Raw genomic sequence first — 21,666 nt, 5'->3', positions numbered from 1 at the left:
CTTATATGTGGACCAATATTGAGCCACAATAGGTCTAGCAACTACGGTAAGCTGCCGTCGACTTCATTTTCGCCCGTAGAAGAAGAAGCGCGCGGTGCATGCTGGGATAGTTGTCAGAACGCTGGTTTGTTAATAAAGTTTGACTGACCTATCTACCTACCGACTGTCTAAATCAGGTCATCTACAGGTCATTTATCACCACGTTCTTCACGAACATGCTGTGCGCAACCGGAGAAGGGTGACCATCGTCCGGCCACGCCCCGGCCCAGCTCTCCTCCCTGACCGGAGTCAGACTGTTTTGTTGACATTCTTTATGTCAACAAAGTGGCTTTAGACATTCATCCGGGGTGCTTCGACTAGGGTTACCAAGGGACCAGCCCCTACACATTTAAAGCTGGGGGAGCGGGGGAAGAGAGACAGAGACTGCGGCAGCAGCGTGTCGGTTGGTCTGTGTTACCCAGAAAGCAGTTGGGCACAATATCGCAACACCGGACACCGTGAGTGAAACAATGACTGGGGCAGCCGACTATATAAAGTACTCGGGGATTACCCATCCACATTTGTAGACTACGGAACAAATAGCGTCCCGTATAGGTTCAATACGGGATGGATGGCAACCCTAACTGTATCGTCTATTCTATGCGGTGCGCCTTATATATGAAAAAAGTTTTAAAATAGGCCATTCATTGAAGGTGCCTTATAGTGCGGAAAATACAGTACATGGTTTATATTGTTTACTCCTGTAAACGTGTTAGTAATGTGATCTCTCTTCACTGTTTCTGTTAATTGAGTGTGAGTCGATTCCCCAGAGAAGATTCTGCCACCTAACAGATTCATTAGTATTAAAAAGCAAAAAATAAATAAAAATCTGCCAATTCAAATAATTCTTTCACACAAGATATTCTTTTTTTATATATATAAAAATACTTCTTTTTTTTCTCTACAATATTTGATGATATAGTAAATACGGCTTTATGCCGATGAAAGCTGCTCTCTAAGCATGCACATATCGGTAGGTATTCAAAATGTCTACTCCATAGACTAGTCTAAGCCAAACTGCTGTCTGGAAACGAAATGGCTTCAACTAAAAGGCGCCTAATCCTTCGACTCGTATGGGGGTCTTTTTAAGGCAAGGACAAACTGGGAAAGTCAGAAGAACTGAGGAGAGATCTACGTAGTAGTGGCGACCCGGTTTCCACAAGCAGGATGAGGATGTTTCCATGGATGGGTGACCATGTAGCAGCCCCTCGACGTCGTTCTCAGCTCCGCAGTCCTTCTTGTCCATGCGCACAGGCGTCGCCGGGTGTTCCTGTCCAACACCCCGCTGTGCATAGGTAAGAGCTTCCTGGTCCGCAGCGATGGAGGCGGAGCTCCGTGTGCTACCACAGGCTGACGGTGGGCTCCATGTTGATGAAGCCGGGGTTTTTGCGGAGCTCCCAGTACATGTTGTTGGAGACCCACCTCTCCCTGTGGTTGGCGTCCACCACTTTTCTGCACAAAAAGGGCAAAAATTATGCATGATTTTTAGCATATTTTTTTTTAATAAGAGAATATTTTTCTAATGATTTCCTCATGATTTATTTTTGTTATATTTATATAAAGGAAGCACCCATTTATATACAAGAGTATAAAAGTTGTATTATTAGTAAAAAGATTAGGTAAACCTTGGATTTATACCTTTACACATCAACATTTCTTCATTGATTTTGCCTCTTTATGCATTACAAAGTTTTTGTACCTTTTTTAAAATAAGAAAGACACGCCTTGTAGTTGCCAGGTAACTTTTCTTCTCTTACTAGCAGGATTTCCAAAATGAAACCATCATAAAAATCTTTCAAATAATTGCTGTAGTTCAGTGGCATCCAAACATTTTTATGTTCCAATTTGAAGGAACATTAAAAAAAAAAAGGAGCATGCATTGTTATTTAGAAAACCAAAATGATTTGGTATTTAATTCTTATTTTTAGCAGACCAACAACAAACTAAACACGCAATATTTTAAAACATAAAAAGGGTCTCTCACGTTGTCCATTTTAAAAGAAAAGGATAAAGTTTTGCAATTGTCTTTGTAATTTGTTGACCTTGAAACTGTTAATTGTATGTTCATCAGTAAGAACACAGAATATACCTACTGACTTTATCCAAGCTTTTTGCATGGGTAGGAGACTACGTCTCTTTACTATGAAATCAAAATTAAAGGAGAAGAACATGCTTTACCTCAAATTTTACTGAGATTCTAATTCAGCTATAAAAAATATATATTTTAAAAGATTCTATTTTCTTTAACTGTGCGTGCAGTTAAAAAAAAAAAAAATTCATTCCAAGGGCTGCAAATGGGCCCCAAGCTGCACTGTGGAAACTGTTCTCAGCTCAGTTGCAAAGCCACCAAAAGATGATTTCCAATTTATTTCTAATAAAAAGTAGAAACTAGCTCAGATTGTTCTCAATCTTAATGTTCACAGCTATCGCAAAAATAAGATCGTGTCATTTTAACGGGTGCAGACAGGACTTCAGATCATCAATCACATTTGAGTATCAAGCAAAGACAATCTGACTAAATACAAATAGCATTTATTTAAGGGGGACAAAAAGGAAGCAATTCATGCCCATTTGGTCCTTTGTTTCTAAGCAGACGCCTCCTTATCCTGAAAACTGCTAGTACAACCCTTAGCAGCAATTACTGCCAGCAAGTGTTTGCAATAACTTGCGATCTGAATACTTTTACGCATCAGCGCATGATGATTGTAACGGCTACAATCACCATGGCAGCCTGCGCTGAAACGTGGGACTCAGCAGGTGAACGTCAGATAATTATCTGCTTCTCTCTCCTGTTTACTACACACTTTGATTCAGCTTCAGCATCGAGGCAACAAGAAAAAAAAATCAGGTCTTTGTAGAACTGCCACAAGTTTCATCTGCTTATAGTGTTTTTTTTTTAATTTTTTTTATTTTAAATTCAATAACCATTTACGGTGATGTTTTATAAGAAGAGTGATGGTTCCTCAGTTATGCTTTTACCTAAAACAGCAGGTCTTGATCATTTTAGAACATGCATAAAACACTAAAGTCAGAAAATTACACAGCCACTAAACTCTATTTTACTTTAATTATCTCTCTTTCTAATTATTTAATAATGCCTCTCGCCAAATGACTGCAGGAGACAGACAGCAGCTCCTCCGCAACCCTGCTAAGTTTAAGCGGGAATAGATGACGACTTATCATTTTTATGCAAATTTTGAGATGAAAATGATGGTTATGTTGCTAATTTCCTCTATGAACTGAGTTATCACAGCAGGTTTTGGTGGCAAGTGATGAAGCTGAGCTCCTACTTGTTACCGCAGCAACATGGCGTCAAATACAAGGTTCAGGTTGCCTACATATCCAACATGAGTCACTGTGAGAAAAAGTTTGGTTAAGTTTGCTCTATAAACTGACAAGATTAGAATCACTGAGTTAGAAAATACTCTTTGCTCAGTGATTCTGTTAACTGAGTCTCTTTGCTGGACAGAAATTAACTCTGCGATTACTCGAATAACAGCTGACAAAAACTTTCTGTACTTCCCTATTCTATTTATAGATAATACTCTTGGCTGAGTGCTTCTAGGTTTGACTGTACATCTTTGCTGCACCAAAGGAATTGGTGCAGCTACTGTAACTTTCTGTGCCTTCCATCTTTCCAGAGAAAGTGCTTCTGGCTCAGAGTTGAGCTGTGTCTCTGAAATATTGAGCCACTGACCAAGCAATTGCTGCCGCTACCTTTCTCTACTTTGTCATAGAAAGGACTTGATACTATGACACTACTTCTGCAATTAACTCTGTGCACTCGTTATTTTTTGTTTCCCATAGAAAACAATCCTGGAGCTTTTCTTGTGTTTTTTCTCGCTTCCTCCCTGCCCTCTGACCCCCCCTGGCGGTTGCAACAGACGGCTCCTCAAGCCCAGCCTGGTTCCACTGAAGTTTTTCTTCAGTTAAAATGGTTTCACTCCACTGTCGCCACATGCTTAATCAGGAGGCGGGATTACAGCGATCAGAAGCAACTGACTGACCTTCTTTAGACCGATACCAGATGGCGCTTCATGATTAACCATTTTTGTCAGTAATGTGTAATAATTTGGCTTAAATTGTACTCTGAGATCGTACGCTACATATAACTTTGTATCACTTTGTGTTGCAGGTTTCTGCATGAGTCACGTCTGTAATTGTTTAAAATGCGTCAGTGAACGGTCATGCATCACATGGGAGGCACTTCAGCGGCACGTTTTACAGGCCAAGTGTTTTGGATTACAAAGTCAATAAAATCAGCATCATCTGGGTGAAAAGGCGTGTTTTCAACATGAGGATTGTCCTTACTTAAAGAAGCGAGGCTCGTGTTTGATGTTGTTCTCCTCGTTCCACTTCCTCCGGGCTCTCTGGGCGTCTTCGATGCGCTGCTTCTCAGAGCCGGCCATCTCCACGTTTCCTTCCTCCAGATATCTGCGGCAGCAAAAAGACAGATAGTATACTAGGAACAAAAAAAAAAACAAAACAAAAAATAACTCCTCCAGAGAACATGTTAAAGAACACCATTTAAAGCCATTGATTTTTTTTTTCTTTTCTCGATTTTGTCAAGTTTGCCATGTTTGCCGTTACAGCCGCAAGCACCAGTGTAGTTCATTGGACAGTTGTGCTCAATTGTGAAGTGGAAGGAAAAGGATGCATTGTTTTCAAGATTTGTCACACACAAAACTCTCAAAAGTAAAAAGTGGATTTATATTCGGCCCCTCTGACCTTTGGCTAACAATAACAGCTGTGGGTTTTGGGGGTACGTCTCTAAGTTTTGCCCCCGTTCTTCTTTGCAAAATAGCTGAAGCTCAGTCAGACTGGCGTTTCTGTTTATATCAATTTTGAAGTTACATCAAAGATTCCTAAATGGATTTAAGTCTAGATCCCACAGCATGATCATACCACCGCCTTGTTTCATCATGTGGATGATGACTTGTAGGAGTAAGTACTCTACCACACGTAGCATACGGGACAAAATTATTCAACTGCAGTCTCACCTGAACAGAGATTCTTCTTCATGCTTTTAAACTTTGTGCTTTTCTTTCAAGCTTTTGTCTTGACACTCTTTCACACATCCAAGGTGTTGTGTTTGTTCATGTGTGTTCTCTGACAGGCCTACTGGGTCTTTATAACGCAGCTTTATTCATACGCACAGCTGGACCGGATCACTTCTGAAGACGATGTGTGAGCACAATTAAATGGCACTTTGTGTTGGTCTGTTGCATAAAATCCCAATAAATTATATTGGAGTTGGTGGTTGTAATATGACAAAAACGTTGAACTGCTATGAATAACTTTTGCAAGACGTCATTGATCTAAACACATTTCCTTAGCTGAGAATGGCTGTCGGGGGTCTGCACCTTTGATCGGGCCTGAATCGAGCATCTGTCCGCGGCAGGGCGTCTTTCAGCTCGGGGCACAGCTCATTCAGTTCGATGGCGAATCTGGTGAAGCCGTAGTACAGCTCGTAGTCTGTCGGCATGGAGCCTGAGGAGGAGAAGCGATCCGGGTTCCTTTTTAGCTCAGAGATCAGGATGAGATTGGCTTTTTATGCAGCCAGTATTAGTCGAGGTCCAGCTGCACGTGAAAGGATGGTACCTGGCCTCCAGACGCATTTGGCAGACGGCGGGATGCCGCAGTAAAGACCTTCGTGCCATTTCCCAAAAAGCCTGTGGATCACTTTTCCCTCTTGGTCCATCACAAATCCCTGGACCTCGTTTACGTTGGAGCTCCAGTAATTTCCCTACGAGAAACAGCCTCTGATAAATCAGCTAATAAAATAAAATCAGATACTTACAACGTCATAAAGAGATAATTTTTTTTTCTTACCTTAACAAAGGTAAGTTTGCAAAGACAAGCGCTGCTCTTCGTGTTTCTGATGGTGATCTCCCCGTAATGTTCGATCCACCGCCGTCCACTGAGGATGTTGTGCACACAGGTGGTGACTTTGTTCCATTCATAATGATCTCCAAACCTGCAAAGAAACACACGCAGCTGACACACCCAGGCAAAGACATTTGAAATTCACAGCATCACTCTTTTTCTGAGATGGGCACACGTGAGTCAGAAGTTTACATGCACTTATCGTTGGCATGAATAGCAGATTTCTTTCAGGGCTATAAATGATTTATTTGAACCCCGTCTTTCTCAGGATGCCCGGATCATACAACATTTTTTTTTTTTAAACCAGAGTTAGGTGCAAAAATGTTAATTTGTTTTGGATTTTCTTTAATTCACATAAGGTTACAGTTATGTTTTTTTTTATTCCACAAATCAAAAACAATACTGAGCTGAAGCTTCTTCTGATTCAGCTCTATTTCGTTTGTAGACTTAATGTAATAAAGTAAAAGGGTATTTTAATATTCAGTGTTCTAAAATCTGCTATTTCCAGTTTAATCTTTAATAGCAGCTTTGTTTGATAGATATGTTTACATGGATTTTATAGTCATTTTACATTATTATGCATGGTGCAGCTCATTAATTGCTCCAAGACCTGACCAGTTGAACCGAATCACAAAGACAGTTTACCATTTAGAACTCAGCGGGACGATGGATCTGAAAACCTGCTGGGTTGAAGTAATTAAACCACTTTCCGTTAAGAACAAACTGTTGCTAAGCGCTGGGGTGGAAGTTACCTGGGAATTGTGAGGTTCACAGACCCGATTGGTAAAATCTCCATAGATTTTCCCCAGAATTTGTTTTTCCATCTCACATCTAGAAAACAAAACAGCAGACAAACATTGGAAATCAAGTCAGAAAAAGCTGTTATTAACAAGAGAGTTTAGTCCTGATGTTTCCTATCTGCTAAGCCAGACTCTCTCCCTGGAGCCTCTCGCTAATCAGGCAGAAGGTCACCTTGCCAGAAGGTGAAGTTCTTGGACTCGCAGTGGCAGGCGGAGACGGGAGGGTGGTGGCTCACCTGAGAGGAAGGATCGAACACAAAGAGTCACATTTCTCATAACATTCGCACTGATGTTCCATCAAGTTTCTTTTCTTTCTAGTTTTTTTTTTTTTTTTTTTTTTTTTTTTAGAGAATAACGCAAATATAGGAATATAATAAAGCAGGTCTAAAAAGACTTCATTTGGAACAAAGACACATTTTACCACGTTGCTCCATCAAACGCGCCTAAATGCATTTCGACATTAATCATCTTTGGCAGACTTACCTGCTCAGAGAAAAAGCAGAAGCCCTTGTCTTCCCGGATACATTCGTAAGTCTCTCCAAGCAGAGGGTTGAATGGCTTACTTCCTGCTCTGTAGTAAGTGGAGGAGTAGCCCGAGACGGCGAAAGCGGCGACGAGAACCTGTGATGGAGCCGGAGCGACAGGAAGGAGAAGGGATTGAGCGGCTCGTTGTAACGCCGGGGGGATTTGAACCCGATCCGAAGGTTAAAAGCAATTAGCACCGGACGGACAAGCCCTCCAGTAACAGCTGAGTGAGATTTAAACGCAACACTTTCATTTGCAGGTTTGAGATCAGATGACCTCAAACTCAAACTCTGTGCTTGTTTACCATGCGCTCAAAGGGATCCTCGGTCTCCGCAGCCTTGTCCAGCAGCTCGCTGTACTCCAGCTCCTCACACATGCGCTGCAGCGTGTTGAGCGGCTCGTTGAGCTCCACGGGCATGGACACTTTGGACAGGTCTTTGCCGATGTTGTTCCTCAGGATGTTCCACAGGTTGATGTTGCTGGTGTCCGGGCAGGGAGCCGGCAGGCAGATGCGCCGCCCGTTACGGAAAGCGCTGCCAGCAAAGTCCCCGTTGGCCACTGAGGAAAACAAACAACAGTGTGAGTCTGATGATATTGAGAGGATAGTGACCAACGTTTAGCTAAAAATATTCCATGTTAAGAAATAGTTTCTGGTGGATTTTGTCTCTCCTTTGATTTGGGGTTTTATGTTTCAGATTATTAAAATCACACAGGTGATTTTACTTTTTTTTTTTTTGTATATTCATTTATTTATATGCCAGACTGCTTGGTATGTAGATGGCATCTGATGGTCGTTAGGGATGTTTTTTTTTGACATTTTCAACTTGTTGCTTTAACTCCAGATATAAAATGTGCACATTGTATGGCTTTACACCTCTCTGTGGAATGACATTCATTCTCTCGTCTTCCCCATTTTGAAGAATGGCTAATCTGTGGGCATCTGTGTCACTTCTGTTTCCTCAGACATACATAAGATTGCCAATGTGTGATAAATCATAAAGATTTTTAAAAAGTAAATTAGAAATTAAACTATTCTTTAGTGAAACTGACTTCATAAGATATGGTTGAGGTTCCATAAATAATCAGCACTATTATTTATTAAAAAAATAAAAAATAAAAATAAAAAGTTCCTTAAATATTTTTTCTTGCTGGCTTTGTAAAATAAAATGGTAACAAATTTACTAAAGACAAAATAAAGATGCAGCAGACACATAAGTTAAAAAGTTATAAATAATTTCTGGACACTAAATAATTAAAATAGCACTAACTGGTCTTTGTAATCAGCTGAAACAAGGAGTGAAACTGGAATGTGAAGTAGTGAACTGGTCAGGATTGTATTACGATGGAGTGTTGTTTCCTGAGAGAATAGTGTCCTTTTTTCCCCCCCAGACTATTAAACAGATACTAAACGTTGGCGGCTCTAATAATCTATCAAACCCCTCAAAATATTATTGCCAATATAAGAACCTCATTTAGTAGGAACACAGAGTATTTTCTCTTTTCCTGCACGCTTTATTGCCTCCTCTCCTCCTCTGTGTGGGACGTGACAGAGACGAAGGAGGGAGATCCCTTCCCGACTGCTTCATAAAGCCCGAGAAAAGCCCTTGGCACAGAGCAGCACTGCAAAGTCAACTGCCTCTGCAACACTGATAAATGGTTTCGCCAGTGAAAGCGTGCGTCTGTCAGTTTGTGCGTGGCACTGAAGGGAGCGGCACAGCTTATGGGACATGTAGGAATTCCCTGCTTGACTCGTTTTCTTTTTTTTTTTTTTTTGGTCTCTCTTTCGAGACTGTGGATGCTGGTGGTGGCGCAGAAACCGGACCTACTTTGTCGGGAGACGTTGTCGGTCACGCTGGCGTTATCCTCAGAAATGTTATCGCTGACGTCGCTGACGTATGACTCATCGTCTGAGCCCTGCGAGAGGGACAGGTGGAGAGCGAGGAAAGAGGCGGTGCGTTACTGACTGATCAGAGCACGGTGCAGATTAGCCTTACACACAAAACGTAGTTTGCCTTTGGCTGAAAAACTGCAGCAGCAACTATATGTGTTACTGCGGTAATAGTAGTGGGAGACACTGCAGCATTTTCATACTATATGGGAACACAAAGAGGTCAGCGAAGGCATCAGAAAGGAGGGCATTGCAGCTACTTCCCAAGCAAAAGTATTTACACCCCCAATTTCTTTTTCATATTTTGTGACCTTGACATACACTTCAATATATTTAATTTGAATTATATGTACCAGAGGAAAAACAAAGAGTCGAGTGGAAGATAAAAGATAAGTGTAGCATGCAGAGGGACTTATTTATGGTCCGTATATTAAACCCTGTGCATCCACTGCCTTAGGGTCATGGTTTATTTTATCATTAACATGAAAAGCCACCAAGAGCCTCATGGTAACTCTGGAGAAGCTGCAGAGAGCCACAGCTCAGGTGGGATAATCTGTTGCCTTAAAAACTACACTATGAGCCAAAACCGTTGGAAGCACAGTCAGATTTGTAGAAGGTCATTCTGTCAGTGGTATACACTAGAGCAAAAAAATAATGAATAAATAAATATGATTATGGCATAAAAAGCCACTTATTCTAATGCATTTTTACAGCAACTATCAGGCATTTAGCCGTGCTTAGATTTGTCCTGTCCAAATTGTTCATGGAAAACTCGGCTACTCGCAGATATTCTTGTATCTGCATATTTAAAATACGAAGACGCAAGAAAATACAACTTCAGAAGCTGAAATATCAAGGAGCAATGCAACTTTGACGCGGTACTAAAAGCAACCAATCCAGGAACACTATTTATTATCCTTGCTGCTGATTGGTTGTACCTCCGAGAGTGACTGATTCTGCAGATTCCACTGAGCACATTAAAGCATATTAAGGTATAGTTTGTTGTTTTGAACTGCTAAAAAATAGGCAGCAATAAACAATTTTAGAGGAGATCTCAAGTATTTGGAAATGCCAGCCATTCATACTGGCGGTCCACTGTACCTCTGGTTTAGATTACAGCAATATGTACATCTATTTCACTACTTTTACACTGAAGTTGTGACTTCTGTACATCTTCCCAACCTTAAACGAAGCCCTTCTTTTCTTTGGTTAACATGTATTCAACAACTGGTAACATCAATGTACACTCAAGGGTAAATTAAAGAAAGTGGCGAGTCGTTACAGCTAACGGTGGTTCTGCAAAACTCAAAGCCAAATTTTGCTTCCACTTCACAAATAAGCATCATCATCGCTGCTGTGTTGGTCATTTAAGTAAAATTCAAATAAAATACATAGACGTTGGTGGATATAGTGCAACAGTCTGCTTTTAAAAAAAGGGGGACAGAGAAGAAAAAGCTGTTTTAAAGTGTCTGAGCGTTAAACCTTCTGCTCAAAATCTAATTTTCAAGCTGCTCTCGTTAACCACCGTCTGATTACAGCTCTTTGGTTTTCCAGCACAAGAGCCAATTTAACCCATCTCTTAATTTACCCCAGTCACAACACACACCTGCCAGGCTCTAAACATCTTCACTCCCCCTTGTCTGTTTGTACCTCGTTCTCCGACGAGCTGGCCGACAGAAGCACTTCCTGCGCATCAAAGAACTCGGAGACAGACTCCGACATGGAGAGTCGGCTTTCATTAGAGGCCTGCTGAGTCAGAGGGATCCCCATCTGCTCCACGGCCTGCAGGCAAACACAAGCAAAAGCGGCGTTTGTTCACCCTTTCTCAACGCGACGACAGCCGAGCGGACCTGAGCAAACAGGAACAGAAGCAGCACCCGAGGGAGCAACGGCGAGCTCATATCACAACATGTGTTTCGTCGCCACGGGACGCGCTCCCCCGTCCTTTTTGAATTAGTCATCTTTTCTATTAACCTTGGTGTCAGGGTTCTGCATCAAATGGTGTTCATTTAAGCTTACTCGCCAGGGTCCGTCGAAAAAAAGCATAAATCTTTGGGACAGGAATCAATAACGCCACAGACAAACGCAATAAGCAAGCGCTGCAAGAACCTGGACGTCCCCTGGCAGATGTGATCTTATTGATATCGACACGGGAAGAGAGAGAGAGAGAGAGACCGACAGCGGTGACCTACCTCATCAGGCGTGGCGATGATGTTCACGCTGACAACTTGTTCCGTCAGGATAGATTCAGAGTGGATGCGGTTGAGGCGGCTTCGGAGCTCCGCGTTCTGGGCTAGAGCCTGAAAGATAAGAAGCGTGACGCAAACGTTTTCAGTAAAGACGCACCAATTAATCGATCGGCCAGATATCCAAATCAGACAAAGAGTCTAGAGCTGAGATGCCAAACTGTAACCCTCAATGGTCAGTGTCCTGCAGCTTTTAGGTTTGTCCTTGTGTAAACAAGACTAAATGAATAACTAAACTATGTAGCTTACAGTCAATTTGGCCAGTTAGGGTGTCAGGCTTTGTTGGTTTAGGTTTGAGACCCTTGATGTCGAGGCAACAAAAGCAGTGAAATGATAATTTAGGGATTTATCTATTTAAAAGCCATCAGCTGAGAAAAACTGAACATTTGAATACTAAAACTAAAAGACATAATTTATGTAGAAATCAATGTAAAACGACTCGTTTCTAAAATTTAGAATTGTACCTTTCAGATGATGACATAAGGGACAGAATCTGGAAATGTAGACGTTTTTCATGCTCAGTTTTCATTTTTCCATACAAGAGCGGATTTTTTTAAAAAATTTTTTTATTTAGCATTAAATGCTTTGTGAAAAATGGATTAGGTCTCTTCCCTGGTTAGAGACAAGGCATCAAGAAGCAAACTATTGTGAGATGTAGCAAACGAGCCAAATGTGTTAAGTGGTTATTAAAATAAGTAAAAGAAGAAACGTGTGGTGAACTAAATATAGATCCTCCCATTGAAGCTCCAGGTACTAAAACTGCTGTATCTATGGCAACTACTAACCACAGATTATCAACCTCCCACAGAGCTTTGCTGGGAAATCCGACCTGCAGCCTGAGAGAGCCATGTCACATACTAACAGCCAATTAAGGAAATAACAGAGATAAAGCAGCGAGTGAAACATTTCACTAAAATTATGCCAACAGTTAGAAGGAGGAACAGTCCAATTAAATCACTGGAGTAAAGAGACAGCCCTCAGGAGTTTGGTTAATGAACTGCGCTGCACATCTCCCTCCATCACCAATTAAACTGGGAAAAGATGATTGGGCTTTCATGACTCGCTCGACTCTGCTTTCATCTGCACAAGTCATCTTTTCCTAATTGTGCTGTCTGAGACTCTTAAGAACGCACATTGGGTTGTGTGATTTCTTCAAACGTAAATTGAGGTAACAAGAAAACAAAATATTTGTGTCATTTCCCATTCCAAAATGATGATCCTTTACGGCACAAAAGTAGCCACATTTGCCTGCAAAGAGTTCAGATTACAGGTGAGGAGGAGAAAAAATAAATAAAAAATGAAATATACCAGCGACAGAGACTTCCTGATAGAGATGATCTGGGATGACTGGTCAGACTGCTCCTGCTCAGAGAGAACCTGCTTGATCTTCTCTTTCTCTATGGCCACGGTGTTGAAGGCCGACTTCAGGAGAGAGTGGACTGTGGGGAAGCAAGAAAGAAGCAGAAAACTGTTCACAATCGGAGTAAGAAAGCACATCCTCCCTTGAGTTATTCGACATATTAAAAGATGGAAAAGTTTCGCAAAGGTTAAAACTCAATGCGTGCAAGTCTGCAAATGTACAGATTCACATCAAAGCTCATTCAAATTACATTAATTTCGCCATTTTGTTTCACCTTGCAGTAATGAAACTCGCAGACAGTGACATTGTCCGCAGTAAAACAGGACCAAAATGCATACCGGGACAAAGACCTTCATTCTGGAGACAAAATGCAGTCATGCAGATTAAAAAGATGAAGTTATATTGGCGGTTTTACAAAAAAAACTAACTTGGTTGCCACATTAGGTAGAACTGCATCTTCTACTGAGGTCCGTCTCTTTGCTTGTAGATGTTCTTTTGAATTCATGGATTCAAGGATTTTTTATCGTCATACCACCTTGCTTGTTTGTGGTACGAAATTCAAACTCAGGTCCCAAATTAACTAATTTACTACACAGAAAATGAATAAATAAATAATAAAGTAATTGTGTGATATATATATATGTATGTATGTGTGTGTGCGTGTGTGTGTGTGTAAATAATTTATAAGATGAAGCTGTATTAGGTGCAGCTTGAGTTCAGGAGTCTGACGCCTGAAAGGAAGAAACTGGTTCTCAGCCCGGTGAGAAACAGTATAAATTGCATAAATTGAATATAGTTGTTTTGAAGAAAACAAAACTTATGATCATGGAAATGTTCAACAGATTTAACTATGACAAAAAATGTGCCTGTTTCTGAAACTGAAAAGATAAAAAAATATATATACATTTTCCTCTTAGAATGTAACTTTGAAATGAAAAAGTAGTCTGATGTTAAGAATGTATCTTCATTTCTTTATTTTTCTTTTTTTTTAATGTACTTTTTCCTAAACACAGCAGCCCAATCAGCCTTTACACTGAGGTTCAGAATTAAAACACTTTTCTAACCTGCAGGGATCTTTTTTTAAATTTGCACCTGAGAGCAAAACTCCTAAATCTTTGTTCCCTCAACAAACTACAACACCAATATCATCGCTGCTTTTATTGAATTTCATCAATATTTAATGTGGAATGATCCCAATTTGTGCTGAGCTGCATCTGTGCTTTGACCTTTATTGTGCCATTTGTAGTTTGAAGTGCTTTCCAGACTTGCAGGACAAAATGTTTTATTATAGCAGGTACAGTTGTATTCAGTTACGCACTTGATCGGCCGGAGTGACAATAATTCATCAAAAAGCAATGGAAATGAACAAGCCCTCAGGTGATTCATATCACTCCGAGGTGCATCAGTCAACATGTTCACTGCTTCGAGATGATACATTTTTAAGCAGTAGATTACTGAAATGCAATTATAGCAACAAAAAAAAAGAGCAATGAAATGAAGAGGCATACATTTAGGCGACATGTTATTGTTTTTTTTTAACAAGCTTATGAAGCTAATGATTTATGTTTTCCTAAACAGACAGGTTGAACCCAGATAATTTAAGTTATATATTTTTAAAGAAGAAGCACAAGTTGTGCAGTCTTGAAATTGAAGAGAGAACAAAATCAGTCATGCAAAAAGACGGCAAGAAAGCTGCTGCTGAAAGAATCAAGACGTTTGACTCAAGCCGAACAGCAAACATGTGGAAGAGGGCGATATTTTCAAACGACAAACATTCACGCAAACATTATGGGTTTATTAGAAACCTACAACATTGTCCCAAACGTGGCACTGTCACCATTATGATGAGTCAGAAGTTGATGGAAGGATTGATGGACCTAACTTGCTGAACTTTGCTTTGACGCATCACATCAAATCGCAACAAAAATAAACTGAAGTTTGTGGTTTTAACGTGAGAAAAAGTGTGGAAAATAGTCAAAGAGATTTAAATGTTTCTTTGCATTGTTTGCAAATGCAAAGAAACATTTAATAAAACAAATTAACCGCTCAGCAGCCGCCTGCTTACCTTTCTGGGCAATGGTGCAGAATTCCTCCTGAAGTTTAAAGTAGTCGCTGGCATACTCCACACTGTCTGACAGGCGAGAAACTGGGGGCTGGTAGTCCCCGAGTTCAGCACACAGGTTTGGATTGGAGGAGTGGAGGCGGACAGGCGACATGCTGGCAGACAGAGGAACCTGGAGAGATCACAACCGCAGAGAACTACTGTCAGGAACACCACAGTGCTGCGCTTTTCTTTGTCTTACAATCAGAACCAGCTGCCAAGCCGGAAACCAAATGTTCATCTATTAAACTCAATCTGTTCAATTAATCTGACAAAAATATTTGTTTTTTATGTTTTTTCAGTGGAAGTTAAATCAAAGGAATACTCCTTTGAAAAAAATAAATTATTCTGTTTAGTGCGTCTTTTCTAATTATAAAAATCAAAGTGAAAGGTCAAAATAACGGAAATGTTTCGCCATCCTTTAGTTTTTTTTTTTTCTGGAAACATGCAAAAAGGGTTATTTACAGGATTTAACCTTAATTTTAGAGTTGACGTTAGGATTTTATGCAAAAAGTTGAAACCCCATTAGTTGTGTCAGCAAACAGCATATATATTTATACATTAAGCAAAAAAAAAAAAAAACAAAAGGGTGTATCAGCGAAAAGTGTTCAAGCCATGACATACAGGTTCCTGTGAGCGGCAGTGCAGACCAGCTATTTATTTTTATTATGGTGAGATAATTATTTCCTGATTAAAAGGAGAAAAATAAAAGAACAATATTTGGGTGTTAACTGGGTTAAAGTCTCACAATGAATCAGATACTGCGACTTTATGAGACATGATTGTTGTAGCATTTTGAAGCACGAGCTGCTCCTATTTTAGAAAATGCCTTAGACTTCTTCACAACACCCTCTCAGTTTTTGGGCATCCCCGATAAAGATGTGCAAAAAGCATTAAGCCTAACCCACTTATTTTGTTTGCTAGTGTGCATGTGTGTTACCTGCAGTTGGAATTTCGCATCTTTGCCGACACTTTTTGTTCTCCATCTTCTGTTCAAGCGCTTTTCTTTCTTTGACAGTTCTACACAATTGGCCTTTGAGGCACATGTGGATCGAGCAGTGCAAAGGGAGGTTAACAGGACAAACACGTCACACAAAAGAAGCAAGAGTTAGCCGGACATAGACTGGAGTGAAATGGCATAAAAGAACAGCTTTTTTTTTTTCTTTTTTTCTTTTTTTAAAAAAAGAAAAAGAAAATTAGGCCGCAAACAAAACGATGGTGTGTTGTTTCATTTGTGAATTTGAGCCAAACACTTATAATACACAACAAATGAATAGATAATGATAGGTTATATGTGCTGGATGTGTCAGGTGACAGTGTAGCATGTGTGTTGCGAAATCTTATACACCTTTTAGTTTGGTTCACAAACTAAATGGATTAAAGCTTAAATACACAGTGGCTGCATACTTTAAATCTCACTCAGACTCTTTTCAGCAACAATCATGAATGCAATTCAATTGTTATAATCTTTTACTTTTGCTGGTTTCATATACTTCGTAAAATAATTCAGTTCACAACCAGTCGAGCGTCGCACGTTAATTTCTTAAACGGTTAACCGCCCACTGACGGCCATTGCCACAGGCATTGTTATTCTGTGTATGCAGCGCTGCAACGCAAAGGTCAGCAGCCACAGTGCAGCTGTGGAGCAACACACATGCCATGCAAATGGTGAGAGAGGAATGAAATGTCGGCAACTAATGGGACACATTTCTCACTCCAGCTAACAAAAGACCTAATCGTCTCCATTTTTACCTGAAGATTCCTCTCTGTCTGTATCTCATATATACACACACACATACGCTGCTGGTGAGACGTACACTCATCAAGGGCATGGATATATTTTTATTTTCAACGTAGAGACTTTAAAGGTGCAAATATTATTCAAAAGCTGAAACTTGGGACACATTTGGGAGTTCCAACAGGACAATGATCATCAGCAGCCATCAAAACTGGTTTTTGCAATTGATATAGCAGGTTTTTCGTAAGTTTTTAAAGGTATTTGTGCCAGGAAACCAAGCAATTTAAATAAGATTTACCTATGTGGATAAGAAGAATGATTATATGCAGCAATAATTATTTAAAGTTTATTTAATATATCACCATTAACAGGTAAAAATCACAAGATGCTTCAGGAAAAAAAGAACAAAAATTCACAAATTAATGAAAATCATAATAAGAGAAAAAAAAACACATCTAAAAATTATATTATTGCTATTTTTTTAGAACCAGTGTGTATGATTTCGACTCTGTGGTTAAGCTTGTCCACCTAATTCTGTTTTTAAAATAGCAGACACTATCTACTGTACAGCTGTTGCATCTTCACAGATAAACAGATTAAGTCTGTCTTTAAAAGCTCAAAATGAACATGATCTTCATGCCAATGAATAACGTATGCAAACGTCTCACCAGCAGCAAACCTTCCAGTTGAAAAAAAAAAAAAAGTTTTAATGAAGTGCTGACTAGAATTTCATCCTCGACACCGCTATGCGTGTGTTTCTGTATTTGCTCTCGGCTGTGCGTTTTACCTGCATATCTGTGAAGTTGGGCGCTGACTGGGTCCTCTGCAGGATCTCCAGGCTCTGCAACAACCGGCTTAACTCGGTCAGGTTAGACTGGCAACGTGCGAGCTCTGGAAATGAAATTCACACCCACCGACTCACAAACTCATTACGTGTTATGGCACAGTCACATCCACTGCTGAGGGATTTCTCAAAATCCCTCAGCGGCGATTGATTTAATCTACTGTTTTGTAAAATCTACTTTTTTGTGAAATCCCAAATTGTGGCCTTTCGTCTCGCTCACCCTCTGCACACTTGTCCATCTCCTCTGACTCTTGAAGCCAGGCGGCCACCCTGCTCTGACCGTTGCTGTAGGAGGCCTGCAGGCTGCTGTTGCTGCTGCTGCTGGGCGCCGCCGGCTGCCACGGCAAGCTGCTGGACTTGGCCTGCTGAGGTGAGGTGATGACAGACAGGGTCAGACGGGCTGATCTGTCCGAGGCACCGCGTCAGATTCTATTGCACACAAGTTAGGCCAGACCACTGGCTAGCTATGATACCCAGGAAATATTCTGGATAAAAGCAGAAGGGATTCACTTAGAGATTATTTTATAAGAAACAAGTTTAATATTAGATCAACTAAAGCAGTTTTATAAAAACAATGCAGCGAGATGGTGATTAAAATTAGATGTTTTTTTTGTGTTTTTTTTTGGACTAAGAAGAAAAGCTCAGTTTTTCTGTGTAATTGATAACCTTTTAATTTATTTGGCCTAGTAATGAAGCATGTGGAGACAAAAAAATTGTTGGAAACCAGGAAATGAATCAACAAATTAAAATCCGTTTTAGTTTTTCAATTTGCTACTGGGTTGAAATTACATAAATCAGATTCAAAAATGCGTACTATGAATCACTCCACCATTAATCTGTTACAGGAAATACTCTGCACTTTACCGTCCGCCTCTGGTTTTGCCTGCACTTGTGTGCCAACATGACAAAAAAGAGGAAAACATAGGCAGTAAAGAAGGAAGGCAGTTTCCTTCCTCGGAAACAATATTTAAATAATGGGAAATTAAATCCATTTTCTTTCTTCTTTTTTCTCTGGGGAGAACAACCCAGGAAGCCAAACATAAACTAGAAGATGAGCTAAATGCTCTCAGTAGAGAGTTTCTTATGGTCAGACAAGATCAAGTTTGAGCTATTTGGATCAGTGATCGGGAGAGCTGAGGAGAAGCTCTTAAACCCATAGCCGCAGTTCCAAATGTAATACATGGTGGTGACAGCATCATGCTGAGGGCCTGTTTGGCTGCTAGTTGAAACTTGAGACAGAAAATGATGCCACACTCATCGAAACAGGTTTTGGAAAACATAAACCAGGTTAACACTGAGCTTATGTAGTGCTCAGTGAACTGAATCTTGTTTAAAATGCAAGAATTATGTTTTTAACATGGACTCCACTCATTTTGGCGTCATCAAATATCTTGCAAAGAATCATACAAGAAGCTTGTTGATGGTAACAGTGTGGTCTAGGTGCAACTTGCAAGGGAGCATTTACCTAAATATTACTGCAGGTGTATCTGAGCTTGTATGTAAAAAAAAAAAAAAAAATGCTTCAGAATTACTCGTCGAGTTTCCTGCAGAGCACTTAAAACAAAGCAAACAAAACAAACACAACTTTGTGGGAAACAGACGCATCCAAATGAATTTTTGAAGGATTTTAGCAGCAGATTATGTTGGATTGTGGACGTAAGACTTGTTGTGAGCTAACTATTTTTATTGGAGTACGTTAATTTCACTCTTCTGGATGCGAAAGGTCTGTTTTTGTTCAAAAGGGCTCTGTGCTGTCAATTATATGAGACTTCATCCAGTGTATGTCCAGTGAACTGGACATTATTTTGAATTTCCAAGTGGTTTGACAAAACCACTTACTGCTTCTACAGTTATGATTGGCATCCGTCACTTTAATCTCAGGAATCCCAACTTTCCAATGATGTATAATATGTATATGTGCATAGAAAGGGCGTCGCAACAAAAGAAACCCCCCAAAAAACATATGTCCTACTGATGATCATGAAAACCCCACAATGGAGCATTAATGCTGATGACGAGAACATAAAAACGTATGACTGCTCATCAAAGTTGGATCAATTTTACACAGAACCCATCGGGAAACAGAACACCGACCCTACACTATGTCCTCAACCAGCACTTCTACAAAAGCTGCTGTAGAAATGAGCTATTATACTGAGCTTGAATAAATGCTGCCACTCTGAACCCGTCTTTGTTCCAGGCTTCCAGCAGTGTTTGATGCAGCAGATAATTCTGACTCCAGGACCGAAGCCTTCCATTTGAGCCAATCTTCAGGGAGAGCTCATCGTGCTGCAGCCGGCTGCTCAGGATCCAAATCCTACTGATCACCTCTAATGGCCTCCATGTGACTCGGCAGCACTCCCAGGAGGAACTTCTCTGGCCCTGTGCTCACATTTACTCACACTTCAAGCGCTCTTACAGAGAATGGGCAACCCGTTTTGTTATCTTAATGGTCTGGATACAGTTTCATGTCTTGCTTTATTATGTTAGGCAGATATATGTCCATAATCCACAGGGTTTCTATGCATTTCCATGTTGAAATTCTGATAGTAATAATAATAATAATAAAAAAACTTCGCAGGGAATTTAAGGCAGAATTTTCTCCAGAGGTCAAGTTTTAAATATGAAACCAGCAAGAATCAAAAAATCGCCTTTGAGGAAAGAAGGATACAACTTATTGACATTAATGATGAACATAATCTGGAAATAAAAATACTTTCCAGTGTTTATCCAGAACTGGAATGACTTTTGCAAATGATGCAAGTAATTCTCTCGTTGGTTTAGGAATTGTGATGAAGATATCAGAATAATGGCAGTGATTAAACCAAGGAGCCAATTTAGCCCCTGAACAGAACTTCCTCTTTTCACTTTCATCATGTGTTTACATACGTACAAAAAAAAAGAGTAGATAAATGTTAACATGTAAATGTTGTTTCCCCCATATTTTAGTTTTAACAGAGGAATAGAGGAATAGAAGCTCACCTTTGTTTCATTTACTACAATTGGGGAGGGTTGGGGCGTCTCCATGGCAGCCGGAGGAGGAAACGTTCGCATCGTGGGCTCCCGGGGAGAGCGCACTATCTCATTCTGTCGATAGAGTCGGTGGTGGCGCAGCTTCGACACCCAGGCGTCAAAGATGTCTTGAGACTTGACCTGGACAGGAAGCAGATGACCAACGCTGACCTCTGTCACTTACCCAGCTGCTGTTTTTCACCTTGATACAGTGAGTCATCTCGAGTGTTACCTTCAGATGATAAATATGCTCCTCGGTGTCCAGGTCGATGCGACGCGCCCTCTTTTTGATGGACATGACAGAGAGGCCGACGTCGATGCTGCCATGAAGCTTTCCCCTTTGAATCTGTGGACGTTTGGCAAAAACATCCAGGCCTCCTCATAATTTAAACACACCATCAGTATCTCTGACACAGATTTGGGACTCAAAGATTTATCTGAACAGTTCTTTTTATTTAAATGATCATATGAGAGACGACTTCAAAAACAAGCCTGGAGTCAATATGAGATTCATGACCAAGATTAGAGTTGGTCATGAAAAGCATCTTTCGTATTTAGTAAACCATCCTTTTGCTGGTACGACCTGTGGACAACATGATTGACTGCAAAACATCAGCTGGATTCATGAGGAATCTTAACCCATCGTGGTCAAAGGTCTCCAGTTCACTAACACTCTTTTGTCTTCAATTATATAAAGGCTACAAGGGTTTATTTTTGATTTAAGGGCAACAGAATTGTTCAATAAAGTGCAAAGCGGAAGTCCTTCAGCCCCAATAAAACTTGGACTCTCAGTACCTGCCTGTTACTCGGTGTTCCACGTTTTTTACTGTGCGACAACAGTCTAAAGGGGAAAACAAAAAAGCACATGCCACATCTTGCCCACAGTACTTAGATGATGACAAAACGTTGATGCTCTTAAGATTTCCATGCTGCAAGCGCCTTTTTCAAATGCCACGATTTTAAAGATTTCAAGTCAGGGTAAAACTCCCTCCTTTTTATTACCTATTAACACATCTTCTGAAACCAAACCCTTGTGGACTTTGAGATATCCTTTGGATTATTGTTGTCTGAAGGCCTGAACACCCAAGCTTCAGCTTGACATTGGTTTACGATAAGATATTTCTCCCAGGATGTCCTGATGACACCTTCACATGTATCTCGAGTTAGATTCAGGGTCTCTGCCATCTTTTTGTACAGTTTTCCTTGTTTGTGCCAGGCAACGTTCTC

At 40.4% G+C, this 21,666-nt stretch overlaps 1 protein-coding gene across 4 annotated transcripts in view; it reads right to left on the bottom strand.

Annotated features, from left to right (window-relative positions):
- Window positions 1-544: 544 nt before the first annotated feature.
- The window catches only part of LOC103134330 (oxysterol-binding protein-related protein 6), a 39,893-nt gene continuing 18,771 nt past the window's right edge, over window positions 545-21,666 (bottom strand). Inside the window, exons 5-23 of one of the 4 annotated variants that reach the window (XM_007546520.2) lie at window positions 20,672-20,785; window positions 20,410-20,580; window positions 17,648-17,792; window positions 17,371-17,474; window positions 15,786-15,878; window positions 14,810-14,978; window positions 12,693-12,823; window positions 11,331-11,438; window positions 10,789-10,920; window positions 9,077-9,164; window positions 7,555-7,808; window positions 7,209-7,346; window positions 6,898-6,961; window positions 6,678-6,756; window positions 5,872-6,016; window positions 5,641-5,785; window positions 5,403-5,529; window positions 4,351-4,473; window positions 545-1,491 (exon numbers count right to left, since the gene is read on the bottom strand). In XM_007546520.2, coding sequence (XP_007546582.1) covers window positions 1,380-1,491; window positions 4,351-4,473; window positions 5,403-5,529; window positions 5,641-5,785; window positions 5,872-6,016; window positions 6,678-6,756; window positions 6,898-6,961; window positions 7,209-7,346; window positions 7,555-7,808; window positions 9,077-9,164; window positions 10,789-10,920; window positions 11,331-11,438; window positions 12,693-12,823; window positions 14,810-14,978; window positions 15,786-15,878; window positions 17,371-17,474; window positions 17,648-17,792; window positions 20,410-20,580; window positions 20,672-20,785 — 2,442 coding nt within the window. In that variant the 3' untranslated portion in view covers window positions 545-1,379. The remainder of the gene's footprint in view (window positions 1,492-4,350; window positions 4,474-5,402; window positions 5,530-5,640; window positions 5,786-5,871; window positions 6,017-6,677; window positions 6,757-6,897; window positions 6,962-7,208; window positions 7,347-7,554; window positions 7,809-9,076; window positions 9,165-10,788; window positions 10,921-11,330; window positions 11,439-12,692; window positions 12,824-14,809; window positions 14,979-15,785; window positions 15,879-17,370; window positions 17,475-17,647; window positions 17,793-20,409; window positions 20,581-20,671; window positions 20,786-21,666) is intronic. The other 3 variants (XM_016668662.1, XM_016668664.1, XM_016668663.1) reach the window with 3 other exon arrangements.

This window comes from Poecilia formosa, unplaced genomic scaffold, assembly GCF_000485575.1.
Source record: "Poecilia formosa unplaced genomic scaffold, Poecilia_formosa-5.1.2 Scaffold16, whole genome shotgun sequence".
NCBI lineage: Eukaryota > Metazoa > Chordata > Actinopteri > Cyprinodontiformes > Poeciliidae > Poecilia > Poecilia formosa.
The sequence above is the reverse complement of the archived record's forward strand: the minus strand, read 5'-3'. Positions and strand labels throughout refer to the sequence as shown.